Source organism: Misgurnus anguillicaudatus, chromosome 20, assembly GCF_027580225.2.
Source record: "Misgurnus anguillicaudatus chromosome 20, ASM2758022v2, whole genome shotgun sequence".
Taxonomy (NCBI): domain Eukaryota; kingdom Metazoa; phylum Chordata; class Actinopteri; order Cypriniformes; family Cobitidae; genus Misgurnus; species Misgurnus anguillicaudatus.
The window spans coordinates 17,575,048-17,600,769 of record NC_073356.2 but is presented as its reverse complement, the minus strand read 5'-3'; the positions used below and the strand labels follow the sequence as shown (position 1 = coordinate 17,600,769).

Below are 25,722 nucleotides of genomic sequence, written 5' to 3'. Positions count from 1 at the left end.
TTAATTGTACATGTTTAGTTTAATAACACTGTAGTAAAATGTAAAGTAAATTAATATAAAACTACTGTAAATGACTTTGTGTTAAGTACAATTGAGACACTTTTAAAAAACAGCGTGCAAACATGACCTAGTAGATGCAATTACATATTTGGCGGTTCTGGTGGTTTTTAATTTGATTGTGCGGGTATGGATTTGGGTGGGTAGGCAACATTTTGGTTTGGGATCAGTTTGGTGGGTTTGCTATGCAAAGTTACCACAAATAATCGACAGCGCTACAGTTTGCCATTTCAAGGTAAGATCTCACATGCCACTAAAAAGCGTTCATGCTGATCCTCAAACTGTATGTTTTATGAAAAATGAAAAATATTTGTGTTAATACAAAAAGACAGCAAGGGCTTTATTTAAGGAAATATTAGCATAGCGACCGCTAACAACTATTGCATTTCTAAGACGGACAATAACTTAATAGGCGTAGTTAAAAATATTATTTTCTAAATAAACATGAAATAGGAGAATTGTCTAAGCCATCATTGCGTTAAATTTTAAATCACTAAGAGCTGGATTTAATGTGACAGCGCATAATTTTCAAAGTGAAAGTGATTTATTTTTATTCAGGTTTGCAATGGAGGTTTCGCCCAAAATTGTAAACTTAGTGCAGCTATTATAAACGCTATATCAGATTGTTTTTAACATGTATCCTAATAGAGAATGTCTGTTTTATATTTATGTTTGAGTATTGTTGTGCTTAAATATTGTTGTAATGTTCTTAATTGTTTCAATTTAATTAGATTAGACTGTAATTTTAAACACCATATATTGTAATGGATTGAAGGCTAATATGACGGTACAAATGGAGTGAGTCATAAGACATAATTTTCGAGTTTAAATTAAGTTTTGTTGGCTTCAAATGTTTGCTTAAAATGAATTTCGTTTAATATAATTTGTCTCTTAATTTTAATCAATGTTTTGTTGATAAGTGTTGTGAATATTAAAGAAAAAGAACATTAAAAAAGAACACCGTGCATCTCATTACGTAACAAAATAAACTACTGCAATATGCTACCAAATGCCAAAACATGCAGTATTATCTTTGTATTGATATAGCTGTTGTTGGATGTGCAAAATCATATTATGAAGTATAACAGTTTAATCGCTTTTCAAAAAACAGCCTTCAGTGCACAGAAATTAAATTTGCATGTCCATGTTTATCAGCAGCACATTTGGTTGCCGCATGCTTTTGACTTTTAAAAATCAACGTTATATTTAAAACTTTAGCCGATTGTGCTTTTTGCAATTTCTGTGTCACTGGCGAAGGGCGTGTGCGGGAGATGCACACACTAAAGATCAACGTAATATTAATTTTTTAATACTTTTGCCAGCCACCCTTTTTGTCATGAGCGGAGGACGTATTTGCGTGATATTGGGTTGCAACCACACACACAGCGACATAAAGATAGTGTTTTTCTGACGAATACAGTCAGTTCCTAAGAACATTTTTAAATGGACTATAAGATCATCAATATGAACCCTGAAGAATGAACTATTTTAGGCTAAACCTTATTGTACACATTTCGCTTCTAAAACTGCGCAGAAAACTCGACTGCCGCGACTTTCAAAGCGCCCTCCATAGATTTCCATAGGTTCAGAAATGCATCTCCATGCACTATTATTCTTTTAGTGATCTATTTAAAATCAGTTACGTGAATGTTTTCTGCCTTTCCAGATTAAAATGGTAGGCTATTCGTTTTTCGAATAAATGTATTTATTTTTTGCTTCATGGATTTACTTTTAGTTGCAAATGCGACCTGTAAAATTAAATAAACGCACTCAACTGAGTAATTTTATATAGCTACACATTATGGTTTGAAGATCAAACAATCATCTAAGGGAAGGGGCCCAAAATTCTGTCTTGCATACCCCCCTTGAAACTGTTCATTGCGCCCCTGTATGCAGCTCACTAATCTCAAAATGAGTGTATAATAAGTATATCATCATGTTGCTTGCTATGCAGTTACACATAGAGCAGTAATATTATTTTTATACAGAGATGGTACATAACCAATTCAATACTGTGAGTTAAACAATCCAAAATAAATCAAAACAGAAAATTTTTGGTGGCAAAAATGTAGGCTAATAGTTCATAAATGTATTCAGGAATTGAATTTGTTAGTTCAAGGTTTTAGTAGAAAAAAGTTTAAGAGAAGGTTAAGAAAAGAGTTACCTTCTGTTATAAAATAATGTAAAAAAGAACTTTGCAGTAGTATTTTATTTATTATTTTTTCATTTAATATATATTTTATGTGTTATATTTTAATAAAAAGTGTTTAAAAAAAGTGTAAACAAATTGTAAAAAAAAGTTTATAGTAATAAACAACCTGCAGTTTAATGTTTGCATTTTTCCCTTACTGTACCGAAAATGAACCGAACCGTGGCTTCAAAACCGGGGTTCGCACCGAACCGTGATTTTTGCGTACCGTTACACCCCTAATGCGTATATTGTGTAAGGCAAACTACTGTTCTGCTTCAGAATAACACCTTCTGTCTAACCTTTCCCCTCATTAGATAAAGCATTGTTGTAATACATTTCTACTTCTGTGTAGTGCATGGTGTTAAGCGCTAGGCACATATAATAAAAGGAGGATCCAAAAAGAGAGCAGGGTGTACTTTACCTCCCATTGACCGTGGCTTGTCAGGAGCCTGCCAGCGTGACAGCTTCTTCTCCAAACCTGGCACCTTTTACCTGTTTCACACTATCATCTTAATTAGCTGTCTCTGTCTTGTTGGCTTCCAACCAGAAAACCTAATGTACCTTGTCTATGGCAAAGCAGAAAGAGTTTATTGGCTCGTTTCCATTTTGAGCACAACCTCTTCTCTTAACTTGTTCAATACTTATGATGACTGAGTCAGATTGATTCTTATCTCCAGTATAGGCCTTAAAACATTTCCATATAATAATGATATATCAATGCTGGCATTTGCACAAGAATCGATTTGTTTGTGGAGAACTTGACAGTGATCATACTGAAGCATTTAATAGAGCTCATCTATTGGATGTGTTAAACATTATAGCCTAATGATTGTTTCAAAGCAAACATAAACTATTTCCAGATATAATAATGATTTCACAATTACGAATGCAAGATTAAACTGCTGTGGCTTTGTAATATATTAACATTAAGAACCTTGTTTAGTTTGTAATTACGCTTAGAGAATAACTTTGCAAATAACAACCAAATAAATAGCTAAGCACTTTGTATTTGTTTTTGTTGTCTGTGTTTCTAAAATTAATTCATTATGCTGCTAAAATAGCCTGCAATCCATCTGCCACCATTTTGTAGTACAATTGAAAGCGTACAATTCATATTGTGAAAACAATTATCATAACTGATTCTCATTCGTCTCACTGCACTTTTCAACGCAAATGCTTTTCCTAATAACTAAATCTTGTTTTGCTTTGAAGAAGTCTTTGTGTGTTCTTGGCCAGTAATGTAATTTGTTTTTAAAAGAATTATGTAATGTGAATAAAACATTATCTACAGTAGCAAACATCCGTTGCAAAATGGAAATGTCTCGGAGAGGAAATTAAATGTGATGAATGAACTGGGTGTTTGAACAGCTGTCTTATGCGTGTGATGTGAATGTAAGGTCGGCTACCCAGTAAGGTTGTATTTAAAAACATTAGTTAATGCCTTTACAATTTTATAAATAGTCTTCCAAAGAGTTATGTTATTAGTTATTTTATCTGTTTCCTCCTAAATGTGTTTTCTTAAGTATTTAGGTCACACAAACAATAAATAAAGGTTATGCATTGACGTCACTTTTCCACGTGACCACGCTGGAGCACACCCTGTTGAGTGGCAAACGTTCAACCAAATGGCTGGTTTTCATAGCGGCTGCTGCGAAAAATGGCAGTAAAACTGACTATTATCAGCTTAAATTTAATTTAGTTGGTCTTGATAGCAGAGGTGGATAACATTTTGTTACATAAGTTAAATTTTCCAAGCATCTGTGTTGCAAATGTTACTTCACTACATTCTAAAGCATAGAATCATACTGTGTATTCTTTTATATTGCATATTAAAATTTATTTAATACCTAATTACATTAAAATTTTGTACTTTTACTTGAGTAAAAGTATGTTAATGTACTTAAATATTAAATGTTAAACAAAAACTTGTATTTATGTAATGTAATAGAGTAAAAATTATGATAATATGCTTTGTAATCTATGTTTTCCACAGAAAAACACTGATAAAATACAAATACTTCAAAAAATACTTTTAAGTAGAAAGTAAAACCTCTGACCCTAGCGACTTGTCAACCCACCTGTGGTCTGTGGACGTTGGCATTAACAATCAATTTTCTTCTCCTTTCTGTGTTTTTGTCAGTCTGTAAAACAATAGCTCTGAATTCTTGTTAAATCTGTTAATACAGTCTATCGCACAACAGCTTTTTCCCATTTAGACGTGTATTCCCTGTGTTTTCGCTGATTTCACACTGTACACACATGCTGCCACTCTGTCTTTTGCCACTCAGTGGGCGTAACCGCAGTCACTTTCGCCGAAGGTGACATCACGTGCATACCCTCTATTTGTCCTCAGGTTAAAGAAAAAAAGTGGGTGTGAAAATTTTGATATTTAGTTTATGGATATTTAGGGAAAAATCTGAAATAAAACAAATACATCAGTCATACAGTGCCATTGTGACAGCTTGGTAATGCTTTATTAAAATAATAGTTGCAATAAAAAAACATAATGGGGAGTAATTATTAAATGCTATTAAGGTTACTCGAAATTCACTTCCAGGACTCTATCCCCCGCTTTTCCCCCATTTCCAGCTTCGACTGTACCAAGTTCTGGCTAGAGGGGATACAGCTACGGCCTAAATAGGGTTAGGTTTGGGGATACGATAAGGATGAAAACAGGATTCACAAGATTTTGGCCATAGCTTTATCCCTTCTAGACACAACCACTTTTCCTTTACAAAAAGTACCACAATGGTTTTACGACAGGTCAAACAAAAAGAAAACATAGTTATACTATAGTTAATCTGTGGATACCATAAAAAACATGTTTTTGCCAATGGTAATTAATATGCCAAAATAAACTAGCTAGCAGTGATGTGCTTTGTGCTGAAACTGACTGCTATCATGACATTTACTGTTTCCTTGGTAGCTGGTTGAAGGTTATTAGCTAGTCCAAGCTAGTAAACAAACCAGCTGTTTTTTGAAACATGGTAGGTGGATATTCCAGTGGCGAAGCCAAAAATGTTCAAGTGGGTGGGCCTTCATAAAACAGGGTGGGCAAAGCATAGAATGTACATAAACTGGGGGCGTGCACAATAAAGTTTGTATGCCTGTGGCCGGCTTATGTTTTTATTCCCCAATGAAAGCGTAGCGTTTTTCAAAACAGCCAGCAGCTGTCCGTTTTTTTCCGCGCTGTGGTCGAAAAATATTTAACTTTGGGCTAAAAGCTCAGCTCGTCAATGTAAGTTCTCACATGGCCGTCCAATCACAGTGGACGAAGGGCGGGACAAATATCACAACAACCAACCGGCTCACAGCTCAAGTATCACAGCAACCAAAGCGCTGGGCTGAAAAAACAGCTGGCATTTGGCGTCTTCAGCCGCGTTTAAAAGCGTTGGTGTGTACGCTACCTAAGCAATGTTACCTTGATGCCATGCAGGCAGCACAATGTTTCAAGGGGAAAATTATAAAAACCACTTACAAATAACCAACTAGCTTGTCTACAGTATATGGGCAGGTGCTGTGCCTGTTATACAGTCTATGGGCAGTGCCCTACCAAATTATTAATCCACTTGAAAACACAACTCAATAGAATTAGTAACGGAATTAGTTTTTACGTTATTTACGTTACGTGAACGTAGTTCCGAACAATGATCTCATTCCTCGTCAGCAAAATGCATGACGTGAAAGCGTCATAGGCTACGACAGATTCAACAGGTAGTGATTTGATTTTACAAAAGAACTCGTTTGAGAGATTGTTATTTAATGAGAAAATGGCCATCAAACAACATGGCGCAATCCAAATTTCATGTGTTGTCATTTAAGTGTAAATTTTAACAGTAAATCATGCAGCCTATATACACGACAGAGTCTGATATTCTAAATATTAAGAAAGATTTTACAGCATGGAAGTGGTGGCATTGCATAGATAGATTTGCTCAAAATTAGGGTTGCCGCGGTGACGTAATTTTCCCACCGGTTAATCAGCGCGTCACAAACCCGGTGATACCGGTGTCACCGTGTGGGAGGGGCTTATAAATGCGCATGCAGACGTGCACATTTTACTTTCACTTTTGAATTACGCAACTGTATAAATGCAGTGCTTGCGTACGCTGCGTTAAATTGCGTATGAATTTGCATGCACTGCGAGTGCAACAGCTGGTTTACTTAAGTGCTTGAGTCAATGTGCGCAGGTAATTATCAAAGAACCAGCCAGTCCCAAGCAGAGCAACCGGCTACTTCTCCATAAAGCGCTGCTTGAATGATGGGTTTATTATTTTTCTTGATGATAAACACAACAACAAAACGATCTCGCTTATATTAAACATCATATATGTATATTATAACAAAAACAAGAAAGCACGCGGCTTCTGCCTTCGTCTGGTCGGTCAGCTCTTCTCGCAAACTCTGACAGGAATAAATGAAATCTGACACCTGCGGCTCTGTGACGTGACGCGCGTTCAGCTCCGCTAAATTCAGGCACCAGACACATTCAGTTTGCTCTCTCTAACGAAACTAAATGATTAAATTACACGAAAATATCAAAACGACGGTGAAAGACGGTGTCGCGGTGGGCAAGTGATCTAACCGGTGAGAGGCTGAAGCACCGGTTATCACCGTTTCACCGACTATCGCGGCAAGCCTACTCAAAATGCAGTACATCACTTTAATAATGCACATGAAATAAACGTTTTAGAAAACTAATTCAGCATCAAGGTTCAGGCTTTATCTTTACACAAGACAAACATAGCCTTCCAGCTCAGTTGTGCACTCATGATGTTCAGACAGAAGCAATCACCTGTGTTGTGTCAGCGCTGAATCAATGCGTTTCATTTTCTGTTGACATAGCCGAGTGGGCCATGTGCTAATCCAGCAACAGGAAGTCATGAGTGCCACCGCCCTCTTCCTCTGACAAATAAAAACACCCTCATGGTCTCCAACTCTCACGCTTTCAGACTCTGGCTCAGAGACACATACACAGATACTTTAAACAGCTGTAGCATGCTAGGATCCAAAGACCTTTCTCATATTTCTGTGGTCAGACTTAAGTAAGACTAGAAGTCTGAAGCACAGACCCCTTTGGTGATGTGAGTGTTACCACAACATTACCTTCATTACCTATATGCACTGACCTGATCCATCTACATGTACTCACGTAAAGAACAGCGTGTTATGCGCTAGTTTATGATCTTATCATAAAAAGAAATGCATACATTTAGTTTTAATCGCAAATAAGTAAACTTGAGATGCTGCAGAAAAAATCACCCGTTGCATATTACAAATGCAATACATGTCACCTGTGTTCTTAGGATCTGTATGGGATGTGTGTGAAAACATGCACAAATCAGTGTGAATGATCCAAAACTAACAAATCCCGGACACATTTTTTGAGTATTTCCCATAATCTGTGTGTTAAAAGGGCTTCAGTCAACCTTCCATTGTTCATAGCGGCCCTCACATCCTCACCTCAAAGTGTTTCTTTTCCACCTTAGGGAATGTTTGATTTTTCTCCATTTATGAGTCATAGTTGGCCCTCGGTTTGTTGGCAGGACAACTCGTTGCCATCTGATATCAGAAGCGGTAAGGCAGGGATGGGGCCCTTTATCTTTAAGAGTACCGTCTGATTAAAGCCATCTTCAGTGAGATATGTCAGAGACAAATCGAGCACTGGTCCATAGTATGACGTAAAAACAATTCACCCTCGGTTTATCACTCTCTCTCTCTTTTCTCTGGAGGTGTCGACATAAGACACTGCACGGAAATGAAATGACCCTCTGAATAAGCAATTCCAACAGTATGAAACAAAACGAACAGGTTGTGAAAAGGCCCACAGATTTGAAGCACCTCATTATTTTAAAGGACAAGTTCGGTTTTTACACTTAAAGCCCTGTTTTCAGATTGTTCATGATGAAATAGAACCGTTCCGACTGAAACCTCGACACATGCGGCTGCCCCGAGAATTCTCGTGTATCTGTTGCTTCACCTCCCACCTCTACAATGGCTGCATTGGTGCCCCGGAACAATCCCCCCCAAAATGCATCAAACCCTCGTCCACAAAGACGTGAAACCCACCGAGTGGTCAGGGGTGTTCACTGATATGCTCACACAAAAATCGCTGCAAAAGATGCTTGTCAACAGGTGTTTTAGCATTCGTTGTAAACTTGTGGACCTATTTTTTCAAACGCCTCACACTCGTACATTCTTCCGCTTAGAGCTTGAATAATAGACACTCCAGTCCAAGTGGTGGCGATAATCCACATTTGCCAATTGCAAGAATACAAACAAAGTTCCTGGCGCGGAGTAATACCGTACCTCACAGCACATCTAATACAAGTCAATGGAGTTGACAAAAATTACGATAAAACCTGTTGGAATGCGTATTTTCCAGCGATTTCATCATGAACTATCTGAAAACGGGGCTTTAAGTGTAAAATACCGAACTTGTCCTTTAACTGTTAAAACCGAAGAGTGATGATGTAAATTTTCCAGATAATGTAAATTCTCTCAGTTTACTCACCATCATGTCATCCCAAATGCATATAACTTAATTTCTTTAGCTAAACACGAATAATTTTATATTACAATGCCATCATGTTCAACATGCTCAACTTGGCGAAAGTCGAAAAAGCACATCCACCCATCATTACAGCACACCTATTTCATTGCTAAAAAACATTATTTTGTATTTGATATAATACAATGTGTTTGCGTGGTTTATGGTTACAAAAAAATTTGGTTGTACAATTTTGTAGCTCCAGATATTCTGCCTTCCTGAAACGCATTATTTTGGTACCCAAAAAAGCGCTGTGTCCATGATTGTCCAGCTAATCTGTATGTTGTGATTGGCCTGAATTCCTCTGACGTCAGCTGGAAATGTAACGCTTTTTTACCATGTTTGAAAGATTCGCTCACAATGCAATGCTAACAGGAGTTAACTTACAGGCTGAGTCCAAAGCGGTGGAATTATGATAATGTCGTCTTGTCTACATCACCAATCCCAGGAAGTAAACCGTTGCCTACAATCCATGTCTTTGTTGTAGTCCAAGAAAATAGATTTAAGTTGGAAATGATAACTCGCGTCATTGTTTACTTTGGGGTATGTACCTTCTGCATATCGTTAACATGTACTAATTCATACTAACACACCAAAGGATATGTAAAATCATGAATCGGACGATAGTTGCTCATTAAAGTAATCCAAATGACCTCATTGTCATTTTGTAGCTGTTTAATCCTGCTGTACCTTTAAGATTTGAGATTAATTGAACTCCTTTGCATGTAAAATGAGCAATAGCGCTTACAGGTTGTCACACTGTGAATCGGGCATAAACTGAATTGATAGTTTTCTGATGATAAGGACTTTGCTTCTGTCTAGTTCACCTGTAATGACTTTACGTTACTAAGTGGGCCAACAGTGGTTATACATAAACGTGGACAGTCACATGATATTATGATAGTTGTGAGTGACATCATTCTTTCTACAGCTTAGTTTCAGTAAATGACCCATGTGGGATAGGTGGCATGGAAATTTTTCTCCAGGATATGGTCCCTTTAAAAACAAGACATTCAATAGTAGGAATGTAAATTATGATGAATGTGAATGTGACTGATAAAAGGTTCATTTACCATGAATGATGGAATGCAAAATGCCCAAAGGTATGTGATACAGGGAATGGGATTACAGATTGTAACATTTGTGACTTATTCTTAAAAACGTGTTGTTGCTCAGTGAAAGTGAGGTCTGATTCAGAGTATCATTCTCTCAGGCTCTTTTGTTGTCCATGTACCCTGCTGTTTTACTCCAATTAAATGTTTCCTATAGCAGGCCACCTGCCATTACCTGTCAGCAGGGGGTGAGGGATTTCAGCTCTTCAGGACGGAAATTGTAAAAGGCTCCAAGTAAATGATTGATGAACTCAATTCTGACGCAGATGAGAGAGAGGAGTTGCGATTGTATCTGAAAGTGCACGAGACCGTGATGCTAAATGTATGCTGATGAAAAAGATTAGGAGAAGGGAGTCTTTCCACTTTTGGCATCTCACTTTCTTTTTGTTTTTATCCTTTCCCCTCATCATTTTAGCTAAACATTTGCCATTATGGTGCATGTGTACTGATTTTCATATTTAACACACTTATAGATTAACTTTTGTTTGTGGCACACTTGTTGATAATGTGTTTTTGGCTCTTCACTGGCATCTGTGGAGGTCATGTAGCAAATTTTTAAACAAATGTCTACCACTATTGGCTAACCTGTCACAAGCAAGTTATTAATAGCAGCATTCAGTAATCTATATGAAATACCGAAAAAACGCAGCGGAAAAAGCCTGGACAACGGCGAGTGCCAGCTTTCTTCATCTGAGCCGCTTTGGTATCTGTGATACTTTAGCTGTGAGCTGTTGGTTGCTTTGGTAATGCCCCACCCCTCCTCCACTATGATTGGACAGCCGTGTGACGACTGACATTGACGAACTGAGCTTTTTACCCAAAGTTGAATATTTTTCAACTCTCTGTGCTCAGCACGGAAAAAACGCCAAGCGCCAGTTTTCAGCGCGGAAGAAAACCACTAGCTCCTGGCTTATTTGACAAAAAGAAGAGCTTCCATTGGAAACAATTAAAAACATGCGCTGGCCGCAGGCATAAAAGCTTTGATGTGCACGCCCCTTGAGTCACACTTTTTTCATAGTTTGGCTTGTCCTGCGACTTTTAGTCAGGTGCGACTTTGTTCAGTCGAGAAGAAATTATGTTTTTTGAGGAAAACATTCCAGGATTTTTCTAATTTTAATGGACTTTAATGGACACCAACACGTAACAGTTTATATGCAGTTTAAAGTTGCAGTTCAAAGGACTCTAAACAATCCCAAACAAGGCATAAGTGTCTTATCTATCGAAACGATTGTCATTTTTGACAAGTAAAATAAAAAATATGCATTTTTAAAGCACAACTTCTCGTCTATCTCCGGTCATTTGACGCGCCAGCGCGACCTCGCGTAATTTGTCATCACGTCAAGAGGTCACAGAGGACGTATGGGAAACTACGCCCCAGTGTTTACAAGTGTGGAGAAAGAGGACCATTCCAACATTGTATGTGGAATGATACTAATTAATGTCTTTGTGTCAGTTTATTGTTTAAAATTGTCCACAAATGTGCGTTTCATATATGTAACACGTAACCTTTCCACGGCATTACGCAATTACTTGGTCGCGCTGGCGTGTCACAGTACCCGAGGAAGACGAGAAGTTGTGGTTTAAAATTGGATATTTTTGTATTTTTCTTGTCAAAAATGACAATCGTTTCACTAGATAAGACCCTTATGCCTCGTTTGGGATCGTTTAGAGTCCTTTGAAACTGCAACTTTAAACTACATTAAAACTATTATGTGTTGGTATACATTAAAGTCAATTAAAATGAGAAAAATCCTGGAATGTTTTCCTCAAAAAACATCATTTCTTCTTGACTGAACAAAGAAAGACATCAACATTTAGGATGACATGGTGGTGATTAAATTATCTTGATTTTTTTTAAGAAAATGGACTAATCCTTTAACGCTTATAATCATAATAAGATTGTGACTTTAGCCTGAGTGTTACAAACAGTGTCACGCATATATGTTAACATTATGGGAAATTCAACATTCCTTTAAACGCTGCCTTGTTTATCTTGTTTCAGATTACAACACTAATCAATCACAAAGACAAGCTCAAAAAAACTGAGAAGACCTTACGAGCCATCCAGAGGGTGGGACAGGCGGTCAGTGTTGCAGTTAGCCGCTTTGTGGCCGTGGGTGAAGCCATCGCATCGGAGAATGAAGACCTGAAGGACGAGATGGGGCTGGCTTGCTTTGAGGCCAGAAGAGCAGGTCAGTCTGACACTACTCAACTTGACTAATGACACAGCAGGCTTCTGGGTAGAGTTACCAGGCAACCAGGCACAGGAAATTGGCATCTGGGTTAAACTTGGTGCAGCCTGCCTGATATTGGACAACAGCGACAACAAACTCAGAAGAGCCTGTCAGGGGCTATGCTCCATGATCAAAACTCAACTATTATTATTATTATAGACCCTTTTACTGTTTGTACCCAATGATGAAGTGGCAGCGTATGCGTGCACATTTAGGCAACGGAAGTATGGCAAGAATCAGCAGAGAAGCAACACAGTCAGAGAAAGTTATTTTAAAAATTTGACTTTATCAACTTTTTCAACACAGCTACCAGATCCGTGTACTATAGCGGAGTGGATAGAAGACGCTAGCAGATGGCCAAATATAAAGTTGCCAGATACATACAGTATATACGTATATTAGTATATTATATTAGTGCAACCAAACGTAACAACCAGACATTTTGATGCTGTGAAACCGTTTTAAAAAACTTTCTGAGTTGCTAACACGTTAAAACCAATGGGGAATAACACCACTTCTGTTGCCTAAATGCGCGTGCTGCGTATTTGATCATGTGAGCTGTTAAAGGGTCTATTAGACTATTATTTTAAGTAATTGACCTGTTTTTATATTTTAGTATGAATTAGCCCAGTGGTTTTCAAACTGGGGGCCGCGAGATGGTGCCAGGGGGGCCCCAGTTTTATGACATTTTATAAAATACATTCATTTATCATGAATTCTGAGTAATTAAACCTAAAAAATAATAAGCCAACTAACCAACAGCACTACTAGGTATAATTTTATATGTTTTGTTTAATTAAAATATTACATTTTAAAACTGTTTTTGTCATAAATTTTCTTTCGGTGGGGCCGTGAAAAAATGCACTGTACACAAGGGGGGCCGCACGATGAAAAAGTTTGGGAACCACTGAATTAGCCTACTCATGAACATCTTACCATACACCATATATATATATATTTTTTTTTTTTTCAAAATGTATCCCAAAATGGAGGCCAGCATAATAGATTATAATTTCTGTCCAATCGCTGTCTGATTATCAAGTTCTATTGCCATCATATAATGAATACACATGGTTTAAACTAATATAATATAAACTATTTCATATATTTAGACTTGTCGCATTCATATGGATGCAGCTGTATTGAGAGGCCTCCCAATCCTTATGTCTTCATGGTCCGCTTGCGTGTACTTCTGTGAAAGGGAGAGTGGAGCAGTTTCTCTCCTATTGTGTACGCTCTATGCCCCATCTGTCTCTGAAGAGTTTGCCTAAAAATACCCCACAAATGTGCCTTTCCACATCTCTCTCTCCTGATGAAGTGTCTCTGCACTTGCTCTTAGAATAACCAACCCAAGCCTGAAGATGTTTGCTCTGCTTTGACTGTTTTAAAGATGTTTACTAAGTCAAACAGCTGGGTTTATGAAGTGAAAATGATGTGACTTGAGAATTGTAAGAATACATATGAAACAACTTGAATCTTATTTTAGTGGTGCCCGAAATATTTTGATTTTGAGCTAAATGATACCAGTGTTACAATATAACCAATGTGATATTTGTAGATATACAGATATAAAAGTTTTATTTAGTAGCAAAACGACCACCGTGTCAGTAAAATCCCACTATCTAGCACTCAGAGTGTGTTGCGGTCTGAAATAATAGGAGCTCTGTTCTGTATCTATAAATACTGATAGTTGGTGGTCTCCCCCTCCCTCTCATACCTCCCAGGTCAAAAGATCTACCACAACACCGGAAAAAAACCCCGACTTTAAGTTAGTTATCAGACTTCCCACAGTGTCTGAATGCTCACCCACGCATTTAATCCTCTTGATTATTGTTCAGGGTGTCCATGTGTGACAGACAACAGTTTAGCACAACGAACATTAAGGCTGTTGGGAAGACAACAGAGATTCCACTCAGGACGTTGAATTAAATGATATAGCTTTCTTTTGTTTACTTTTATGCAGTAGAATAACAAAACTTATTTTGCTGGGATGTCCTATCAGGGCTCCAGACTGCCACCAAATGGTGGCATTTTGCCACCAAAATTTGAGAGTGTGCCACTGAATTTTACATCGTCGCACATGTGCGACCAGTAAATTAGACTTTTTTTGTGATGTGACACTGAATTTGAAACGGCACATTGTACTTTCTGCATCTATCATCAAAGTATTTATGGTATGGATTTACGGTCTGTCTGTGCCCTTAAAGTTTCTGGTTGGCCCCTAAAATTTTCAGTTGGGGGCCACTGTGCTCCTAGTGAAAAAAGTTAGTCTGGAGCCCTGCCTAATTGTCTGAATGGAATGAAAGAGATTTTTTTTGAAAATGGGAAACACCAATTTGATAAATGATCTGTGACTTCAGACGGGACTAGTTTTCCTGTAGGAGTTTTGAGAAATCCAGTCCGAAAGTCTTTTGTCTCATATAATCTCTGAAAAATTCCAGAGAAATGTACCTACTATTTTTTCGTAAAACTCTGTGTAAGAGTCGGTGTGAGTTTAACTTCAATTGGGAACACTTTAAATTTAAAATTTTTTGTTTAAATGTTCTAACTTTAAAGTGACACTCCACTTTTTTGAAAATAGGCTCATTTTCCAGCTCCCCTGGGTGCAGCAGGAGCAGTGATGTTATGCAGGGCCCAAAAATAGACCTCTTTGTAACTTTCAATAATAGAGAACTATTTTCGGTCACTGCGTAATTGATTTTTATGCCAGAATGAGAGTATAGTTCCTGCCCATATCAGCCTAAAAAATCTCAACTTTTAATGTTCCGTCAGTCTTAGTACACAATATAACTACAGAAGATTCAAGTTTTACATAGGAAAAAACTCTTTGGTCATTTTTGAGTGCGATGCTAAATGGTCTAATCAGATTCAATGGATTATGCTAAGCTATGCTAAAAGTTGTACAGCCAGACCCGGAGATCGACTGAATATATTTCAAAACGGTAAAAATGAAATGTTTAACTCTAGGGGAACTGCAAAATGAGCATATTTTCAAAAAAAAATTGATAACATTTTAAGCGAAAAATTGTTGCAAAGCTTACATTTTTAGGTGTTACAATTAAAAGAATTTTTTTAAAGCAACACTAAATAGTTTTTTTTAGCTTAAAATAACGTTTTCAAAAAAGTTTCAGTCGTTCATCCACTCGAAACAGGGTGAACGGCACTTTCACATTCGCTTTGCATCCCAGCCAAAACCGCACTAAAAAAGTTTTCAACCGCCGGGTCGCGGTACTGTAGTTCGAGTGAAAACTACAAAAACTTGCTTTACGGCAGACCTACAATCCAATCAGAGCCAGCTATGCTGCAGTATTTACGACAGTGGTAATGAACAATTACGCTTCTAACCTGTATGGGGAGCAAAGAGCAAAAACTCTTTAGTGTTGCTTTAAGTAGATCCAACTTGTACTTTTTACAGTGTTAAGCAGCTAGTTGTATAAAATTGTGTCTTTTAAGTAAGATTTTCATAATAATTATTACTAGACTACTGTCCGTAGTTGTATTTTAGTGTTTCTTAAAGGTTCATTGTGTAACTTTTAGAAGGATCATTTGACAGTAATGCAATATAATATACATAACTATATTATCAGTGGTGTATAAGACCTTACATAATGAACTGTATTGTTTTTGTTACCTTGAAATGGTAATTTTAACCTTATCTCAACTGATGTTGTTTAAAAACAATCTGTGGTTAATTTTTTTTTTAATCGCAGAGTAATTTTATAGCTAGCGTTTTATGTATCCTAAATACAGATTAATTAAAGTTTCACACTTTTTGCATATTTGTCAAGATCACAGTTCGGTTAGAAATGCTTGTGTTCACACATCATGTCATCTCAAACAATGCCGCTGACATGTCATCATGGTAAACAAGTACGCTAATCTTTATTAATCACACAAATTGTCATTGTTTCTGCCAAATCCTATTTACATTTATTCATGCAATCTGGTAGTTTTAATTAAAATCATGCCCTCCCCTGCTGAAGAAACTTTTAAATAAAAACTTTTTTTAAACAAGCTGGGGCAAAGGTTTAGAATTAAAATGTATTCCTGCTAAAACATTTATTCTGTTCATCTGTCTGCTCAAGAGACAGCATGGCCTTAAGTACATTGATAGAATGGCATACTCTGTAGTAAAGCACTTCAACTCTGAACTATAGTATTTCAGTGTAATGAAGAAATGCGTGCCATCCATATGCCTTTTAAGGCCACTAGTGCAGAGGTCTTGATGTCTGACCCTATGAAGGCTGAACGCCTCAGGCTGAGTCTCTTTAATGCAGGAAAGGAGCTGGCTGAAGATGCCAGGCGTTCAGCAGAGTGCCGCAGGCCCTATAGAGATTCAGCTCTATGCAGTACTTTATCAAAAACTTGGGAGAGAAATAAGATAGAGAGCAATACCATAAACAAGAAGGTTTCAGTATGCATGTTGCTTAAAACCAACAAAACATAGAATGTGTATAGCCTGCAGGGTCAATGATATTGACCAAAAATTCACATTTGAATTACAATTCTAAATCCCATTTGCTAGTTCAATTCAAGAATTGACAAGGTTCCTACGGGTCCTTGAAATACTTGAAAGTTTGTGAATCTAGGGGGAGAAATTCAAGGCCCTTGGAGTTTTTGAAAATATACATACATAGATACAGGTCATTAAAAGTGCATCTATTTTATGGGGAAAAATCCATATTTTTCCCTGTGTAGTGTAGGAAAATATCATTAAGATTCTAGACTTTTTAAGCACACATGTTAAACTGTTAGCTTTGAATGCTTATATCTTTTGTATGCAAATGTTGATTTATACCAAAATGCTTTTTTGCATAGTTTTATTTAACACATGAAAACGTCTCGAGTTACGTATGTAACTGTCTCCTGAAAAGGAAACGAGACGCTGCGTCTCCCTTGCCATACTTCCTGCGTCCATGTAACGCCGGCTTTGGCAATATTTCAGATAGCGATATACTTCCTGGCTCCTGCATCACCCTGTCCATGTCGTTAAGCCTCACCGATGGACTGAATTAGATATACACATTCAGACGCACTTACCCCTGGAGGCGTCCCCAAAGTGTCACCGCAGTAAGGCAGAGCGAGTTCCCTCGAAAGGGAACTGTAACAATGTATCTTAAAAGGTAACGCGATGTAACCTTGCTATTACTTGAAATGTTTTCCCACATTTAGTCCTTGAATTTGAGGGTATTGGACCTGGAAAGTCCTTGAAAGGTCCTTGAATTTGAAGTTAAAGGAAAAATCCAGATAATTTACTGACCACAATGTCATCCAAAATGTTGATGTCTTTCTTTGTTCAGTCGAGATGAAATTATGTTTTTTGAGGAAAACATTGCAGGATTTTTCTCATATTAATGGACTTTAATAGACACCAAAAATTAATACTTAACTCAACACTTGACAGTTTTTTTCAACAGAGTTTCAAAGGACTATAAACGATCCCAAACGAGGCATAAGGGTCTTATCTAGCAAAACGATTGTCATTTTTGACAAGAAAAATAACACACATACACTTTTAAAGCACAACTTTTCGTCTAGGTCCGGTCCAGCGCGACCTAAAGTAAATGCGTAGTGACGTAGGGAGGTCACGTGTTACATATATAAAACGCACATTTGCGGACCATTGTAAACAATAAACTGACACAAAGACATTAATTAGTATCAGTTGACACACAACAACGTAGGAATGGTCCTCTTTCAACACATTTGTAAACACTGCGGCGGAGTTTCGCGTTCGTCCTCTGTGACCTCTTGACGTGATGACGTATTGCGTCGGGTCAGGCTAGCGCATGACGACCGGATCTAAACGAGAAGTTGTGCTATAGAGGTGGATATTTGTTGTTTTTGTTGTCAGGGGTGACAATCGTTTTGCTGGATGGGACCCTTATGCCTCGTTTGGGATTGTTTATAGTCCTTTGAAACTCCGTTGAAAAAAACTGTTAAGTGTTGAATTAAGTATTGTTGGTGTCTATTAAAGTCTATTAAAATGAGAAAAATCCTGCAATGTTTTCCTCAAAAAACATAATTTCTTCTCGACTGAACAAAGAAAGACATCAACATTTTAGATGACATTGTGGTGAGTAAATTATCTGGATTTTTCTTTTAAGAAAATGGAATATTCCTTTAACTAAGGTGTGGGAACCCTGATTGAGTAACATTTAGACATTCTCAATTGGATTGTGCAGTTTTGTGGACCACTTAGTTAGATTATTATGGATAAAAGTTTGCAAAGTGATGTAGACCCCAATGTGGTGTTCAACATAAGGCTGTGTAAGCCTCACGGTTTTTAAAAACCACTTAGAAATTTGGCAAAAATGAGCTGTCGAATGCAATCAGAACAGTGTCTTCAGAGAGAAAAATCTGTCTAAACATTGAACTGATCTGTTTCACCCTCAGAAATGTATTCTCATCTGTAAAACATCTGTCCCTCCTTCTCTATTCACTTTTGTGTGTGAAAGTCTTATTATCTTTCAGAATAACAATGCCTTTATTGATGCATGAGACAGGGAACTGATTTCACTGAATGCCTTTTAAACACGTTCCAACACTGACTTGACATGCCGGCCCCGCACCCTGTCCCAAAATAAGCCAGTATACAACATTTGTGTCGGGCCTTGGCTGTGTTTCCTGTGTGTATTAGACAACCACCCATTGAGAACAGTGAAATGTTTATATACTTTGAAAAGTAACCACCCACTGTGATTCAATTGATTGTAAATTTAAAGGAAAACACCACCTTTTTTCAATATATACAATGTTCTTACGTAAACTTAGACAAAATAATACATACCTATCTTTTTTTAATGCATGCACTCAATCTTTGTACAGCGCGTTGTGAATGTGTTAGCATTTAGCATAGCCCCATACATTCCTTAGGATCCAAACAGGGATGAATTTAGAAGCCACCAAACACATATGTTTTCCTCATTTAAAGACATGAGTAGTTACACGAGTAAGTATGGTGGCACACAAATAAAACGTGGTGATTTTCTAAGTGAATAAAAATAAGAACTTTATTGTATAGCGGAAGAGCACTTAGTTTGCAGCACTTCGACCTCGGCGCGCAGTAACATCATCACTTCTGACTACTCCACCTCTCACTCAAACTTCTGTCAATATTACTGCAAACCAAGTGTTCTTCCACAATACAATATAGTTCTCATTTTTATCCGCTTAGAAAATCACCACGTTTTATTTTGTGCCGCCATATTTACTTGTGTTTAAATAGGGAAAACATGGAAGTGTTTGGTGGGTTCTAAATGTATCCCTGTTTGGATCCTAAGGAATGAATGGTGCTAGGCTAAATGCTAACACATTCACGAGGTGCTGTACAAAGATTAAGTGCATGCATTGAAAAAAGAAAGGTATGTATTAATTCATCTAAGTTGAGGTAAGAAAATAGTGAAATATTGAAAAACGCTGGTGTTTTCCTTTAATGCCTTAAACTTTGTTCAGATTGAAAATGAAATCTGACTTTTCATCTGGGGATAAGCTCAAGGTTTGGCTTATGTTTACGTCTCACTTACAGAATTTGATGACATCTATTCTGTAGTGACTTTTATAGTAAATTAGTGAAGAAATCAGCGTGTATGCCCACGCTATATGCATCTCTTCTGTTTTCACACTGACAGCTACTATCAGTTGTTGACTGAAGACTCTCACCAGTGTTCTGACGCATTATTACTATAGCAACAGATATACTGGCCATTACCTACCCTGTTTGAACATACTAATCAGATTTCATTACTTGCAAAGTGACGGTGCGAGCAGTCAGTCCTACAGATCGGATTTGAAAACCAAATCGGATTTGCATGCAGTGTAAACAAAGCCTTAATGTACTCTGATGTGCTTCTTATAATGAATTTCTAAACTATGTCAGTTGTATAAAAGCAGTGTTTGTGAATCTGTAAATGTTTTGGAGAGAGGAGAAGGAATTTCTTTGATTTACACTAAGTGACAATATCAGCATTTTCTTTGCAGTATGCAATTTATAGTAGGTGAAAATAAGTTTTATTTAAAGGTGCATTGTGTAACTTTTAGAAGAATTTCTTGACAGAAATGCAATATAATATACACAACTATATTATCATTGGTGTACAAAGACCTTACATAATGAACTGTATTGTTTTTACTACCTTAGAATGAGACGTTTTTATCTATAAACACCGCGGTTCCCCATACATGGAAGTCGCCATCAAGTTTCTATGGTAGCCCTAAATGGACAAACTGCTCTACAGAGCGCATTTTGTCCCTACGTTGTCTCAGACGATGACATGTTTGTCCTCTGCAAGCTTCTCATTGCGTTTCGAGAATTGAGGTTGGTTGTAATTCGCAATCTCACCACTAGATGCTGCTAAAACCCATACTTTAAATTGAATAAGTAAAATTATTAAATTAGCAAAAAATTTAAATTAGTATTTAGATGCTCTCTATACTGGCAGATACTATTTGCATCTCAGTATTTTAGTAGATTAACTGTGGGTTTACACCAGATGCGAGTTCAATGATTTGCGCGAGTAGATTACATACAAAGTCAATGCAAAGACGCGATCAGATGCATCCTTGCGTGGGGCAATGCGAATGACGCGATATGGGCAGCGCATTTGACGTAAAAACATGCGCTATTTGCCTCAAACGCGTCTTCGCCCAAGTTGAAAATATTAAACTCGAGCGAAAAATTCGCATGACACAAAGTGAAATGCCGCGAGTAATCTAGAGCGAGCAACGCGATGCGATTGCACACTTCGCGTTTGGTGTAATCCCACAGTAACAGATTGCAATAGTTAATGTAGAGTGAAAATAATTATATATTTATTAAAATTATTAAATGTATGCTGCATTATTGGGAGAATTAAAGCCCTTCATACACCGACCCCTGACCCTACCAAAAATACTTTTATTCTTAATAAACACTCATCAGGCATTTTATATAAGAGCAAGGTTGGCAAAAGGCAGATACGAACCAGCGACATCGCATCAAAAGTTCGTTCCCGAGCCATACGCTCTACTGCCTGTGCCACTGAATACATTGAATTTCGCACATATTTTGCCAACTCTAGGGGTCCAACCAAGGGGCACCTTCCAAACTCTATCGTGAAGGCAACGCGGAAGTGACACAGGAGCTGATCACACCAAACGCGTTTATGACAGTTGCAGGTGCCTTTTTTGAATAAGTGAAAATTATGCGCAGTGTATGCTCACCAAGCTTTTCTTTAAGAAGTCATTTGGATGAAGGTTTGGATTAGTTTGTGATAAATAAGTGCTTCTTTCCAATGCAAAACTTGTAGATGCAATACTAAGTTGTTTTGGGTGAATGCCAGTTTGTTGCTAAACTTGCTTTGTGGATATAGGCACACTGTGTGATTATTCTCAAGTGGCTCTGCGACTATTTGGGTGTTTTGATTGACTGCCAGATCTATATCAAAATACCTCATCGCTTCTTCCTATAATATTACTTGGCAAACTTGGTGCATGTGTGTATGTGTACATTTCTCAAGCACAGAGTTTCTCTTTTGCAGGCACTGCCATAGCTCAGCTGACGGATGTGTCCGGTCCGGAGCAGTGTGACGGTGATGGCCGCAACACCCTATTCAGTGACAGGGCCGGCATGGTGAAGGCCGCCCGCATGCTGCTGTCCTCTGTTACCAAAGTCCTGGTGCTGGCGGATTGCATTGTTATCAAACAGATCATAAGCTCACGCAACAAAGTACGTGCCATTTGCAGTGACTAAATACGGCATCGGGTGACTTATACAACACTTGATATGACACTTCAGAATAAGTGTATTTTTCTAATACACAGGTACACACACATAGACACATGCCAATCCCTGCTATGTTATCACTGCAAGGCGTCAGAGATATTTGCAGTCCTGCTGCTTTGGAGATAACGGAAGAGAGTACAGGACAAAGTAGGAAGGTCTTAACTTCCATGTTGGAGAGATGAGTGGGCTGTATCTGTGTGTGTGTGTGTGTGTGACTGTACAGTCAGATTTGAAGCTAATCATGTTCGGTTAGTGATGTTTAGACAGCCTGGCAGCAGAGCAGCTCTCCATTAAAGAGAAACACAATTAAATTAGTCTCTGACTGTGCCTGATAACGCCCACTGCTAGCTAGCCAAACTCAAACACAGGCTCCTCTTATCAATTTTCTGCAACGCAAGCATCTCAGACTGCTTCCTTGGAAGCTTTCTGTACAATTTAAACTTGAGGCTTACTAGAACCTGCTCTTTTAACACGCATTTAAACTTACTATGAGCTACCTTGCAAGGGTGCAAAACTTCATTTTTAATGCATTAATAACATGTTCATAAGCCTTCCATTTTGTAACCAACGAGATAGATCTATAAATATTCATAAAATACATAGTTGTTTACATGTAAACTTTTTGATTTGTTATTCAGTGCAGAACTGAATCTGTGCTGCATGCATAACAACTTGACAACAAACTGACAAATTGCTTCTTACTGGAAAGTTATGTACGGGGGCTCATTACTAAAAGGTTTAAGTAAGGTATATGAAACATGGCAAATGTGATTGTTTGGTTCTCTTAGGTCCTTTAAGGCTCTTTACTAAAGCCTTTGGCTTTACAAGAGGGTCTTTTAGGGTCTGTGTGGTTTGTTTTTCAAAAAAAACACATTATTTACCACATACTGAACATTATTGTGGCTCCTCTATGCCCTGCCTTTCTGAAACGCGTCAATTTTGTGCAAAGTCCATTGCTCTGAAAAGTGCGGTGTGCTCCGATTGGCAGTGTTAAGTAAGTTACTCAGTAAGATATGAGAAAGATATGGCTAGGAATTATACTGTCGTTCTGGCGTAATAATCAATGACTTTGCTGCCCTACCATGGCTGCAGCAGGCGCAATGATATTACACAGTGCTTGAAAATAGTTTCCTTGGTAACTTTCAATAGCTGGGGATTATTTTCGGGCGCTGCGTAATATCATTGTGCCTGCTGCAGCCATGGTAAGGCAGCAAAGTCCTTGATTATTACGCCGGAATGAGAGTATAGTCCCTAGCCATGTCGGCCTAGAAAACCGCAACTTTTAATTTTCCGTTATGTAGGGTTCACACTAGACACGGTAGAGGCGGCAAGCGCAAGTGATTTACATGTCAAGTCAATGCAAAGACGCGATTGGCATCCTGTGGCACGGTTGTTTTAAGTCAATGTAAAGACGCATTGACGCGCGTCTGGAGGTCTTTCACCTTGAATGAGGCGTTTAGTGCGGTGCGGTAGCCGCGATTCCACCTTATTCGCGCATGTAGTTCAGGCGAATGACCCGACTTTGTCGCAGAAAATGCGCGAGTTGAAAAATCTGAACTTCGCCGGATTTCCGCACTGGTCAGGACCTTGCTGTAGTAGAGACGTGATTCCAGGAAGCGAGCGGAGTCGCAGAAGCCCCTCCCATGATGCTTATTTTCGTGTGAATATCTCTAATGACTAGAATTTCACACGCGGCTTTCATGCGCGAATGAAGCGAGTAAACTCAAATGTTCAAGCCTCCAACTATGCGCAAATAGCGTGTTTTGTCGCCTCTACCGCAGCTGGTGTGAATACACCATCAGTCTTTCTGTGGGTTCACATCAGACGCGTTTGAGGCGTCAAATGCGCGTAGTTGGACGCTTTAACATTTTGAGTTTACTCGCTTCATTTGTGCATGAAAACCGCTTGTAGTCATCGAGACATTCACGTGGAAACGTGCATCATGGGGGGGGGGGCTTTCTGTGACTCCGCTCGCTTCCTGTAATCATGTCACTACTAGAGCAAGCTCCTGATTGGTTAACACGGGGCATTTTCCGCCAAAGTTCCGTTTTTTTTAACTCGCGGCAAAGTTCAATTCGCGTCATTCGCGTGAACTAGACGTGCGAATTAGGCAGAATCCCGGCTAACGTGCCGCACTAAACGCCTTATTCACGCCGCGAGACCTCCAGACGTGCGCAACGCTTCTTTACATTGACTTGAAACCACTCGCGCTTAACGCCTCTAACGCAGCATTAGTACACAATGTAACTACAGAAAAGTCAAGTTTTAAATAGGAAAAATATATCTTTGGTGATTTTTTTCTTTCTTAAGGCTCTACTATAACTTCTAAATATGTGTTTTTATATAATTGTGCAGGTGCTGGTTACCCTGGAGCAGCTGGAGAGAGTCAGCACTTTTCAGGAATTTGTCCAAATCTTCAGCCAATTCGGAAACGAGATGGTGGAGTTCGCCCATCTCACAGGAGACAGACAGAATGTAAGCAGCATAACACACATTAAAACATATGCCAACCACTCTCCACTTTAATCAAAACACTGAGACCCCTTTTACACCGGGACTGGCTTCATTTCGGCACCGAACCTGGAGCAAACACTCTGCCAGACCTCAGAACCGGCTTGCGTTTCCACCAAAATTAACTAGATGCACTACATCACCAATGACCAGAATCACTCAGGGTTATATTATTAAATTGCTGCGGTCTGTAGTAAAAGCTCCGCCCACTGATGTCATGGGTTTGCTCACTTCGCTGGTTTGAGACCACCAAGATTTTATGGCTGATTCTGAACCAGTGGTATGATGGGGACACTATATACTGCAGATGTGTGGATTTACACAACTCATGAGGGAAGTAAGGGGATTTTGGTTATAAGAACTCAATAGTACCGCACACTGCAGTTTCAATCAGTTCGCTCTCAAACCCCACTGATAAAAACCTTTAGGGTAAAATACACTTGACTGCAGTACGGAGCAGATGGATGGAATAATTGCAGCTCGGTGACGCTTATTAAGGCTCATATCGGCGTGCTGTTGTAATGCGGTAGAACACAGCACGTGGATGGAGGATATGGGAATATACTGTTCATTTGATTTGATGCTAGAATATTGTTTTCTTAATCAATGCCCTGATGAAAAACAGCAGCCAAATCAGCTAAATGTGCTGAAGCTGGTGTTTGAAACACAATAGCTGGTTTGTTAGTGGTCCAATTGGCTTTAAACAGTTAGAACAAGATCACCAAACTTGACCCATTCCAGAATTTAGACCATAAATGGGCAGCTTGCAACAGCTTGAAAATCACACATTTTTAAGGGTTTATGTTGATCCTGAAGTCTGAAAGAAATATTCACTTTTGTGCTTATGATATAATTTGGAATTAGATAAATATGAAGAGTTTGGTTCCAAAACGTAATAAATCCATTTTTACTTATTTCGGTAAAAATGTGTTTTCTATACCAAGAAAGTGACAAGATGAAAACCACTATTTTCTGTTACAAACTTTCATATAGCATCTTTATAATAACATAAAAAATTCAAATCCATAATTTGATTTTCAAAGATTTATTATAAAAACGGATATTTTTTTCCGCAAAATGCAATAAATCCATTAGAAGTTTTCTATTGAATCAATGTATAATTGTGCATTCATCTTTGCCAGGTTATATTCATTTAGTTGACTAGTGGTATACACTGATTAAACATTGTCATTGTTGCTGTCATACGTCGTCGCTAAACTTTTTTGAGAGCGATCAGCTGTAAAATGTTTTGGTCCTGCACGATTTTCCTTGACTTTGAGTAAAATAATGGAAAGTTTTACATA

General features: G+C 38.2%; 1 protein-coding gene across 1 annotated transcript in view; it reads left to right on the top strand.

The window, feature by feature from the left end:
• Positions 1-25,722, top strand: part of ctnnal1 (catenin (cadherin-associated protein), alpha-like 1) — a 77,614-nt gene that overhangs the window by 26,961 nt on the left and 24,931 nt on the right. Inside the window, exons 2-4 of the mRNA XM_055219469.2 lie at positions 11,913-12,102; positions 21,663-21,850; positions 24,263-24,382. Coding sequence (XP_055075444.2) covers positions 11,913-12,102; positions 21,663-21,850; positions 24,263-24,382 — 498 coding nt within the window. The remainder of the gene's footprint in view (positions 1-11,912; positions 12,103-21,662; positions 21,851-24,262; positions 24,383-25,722) is intronic.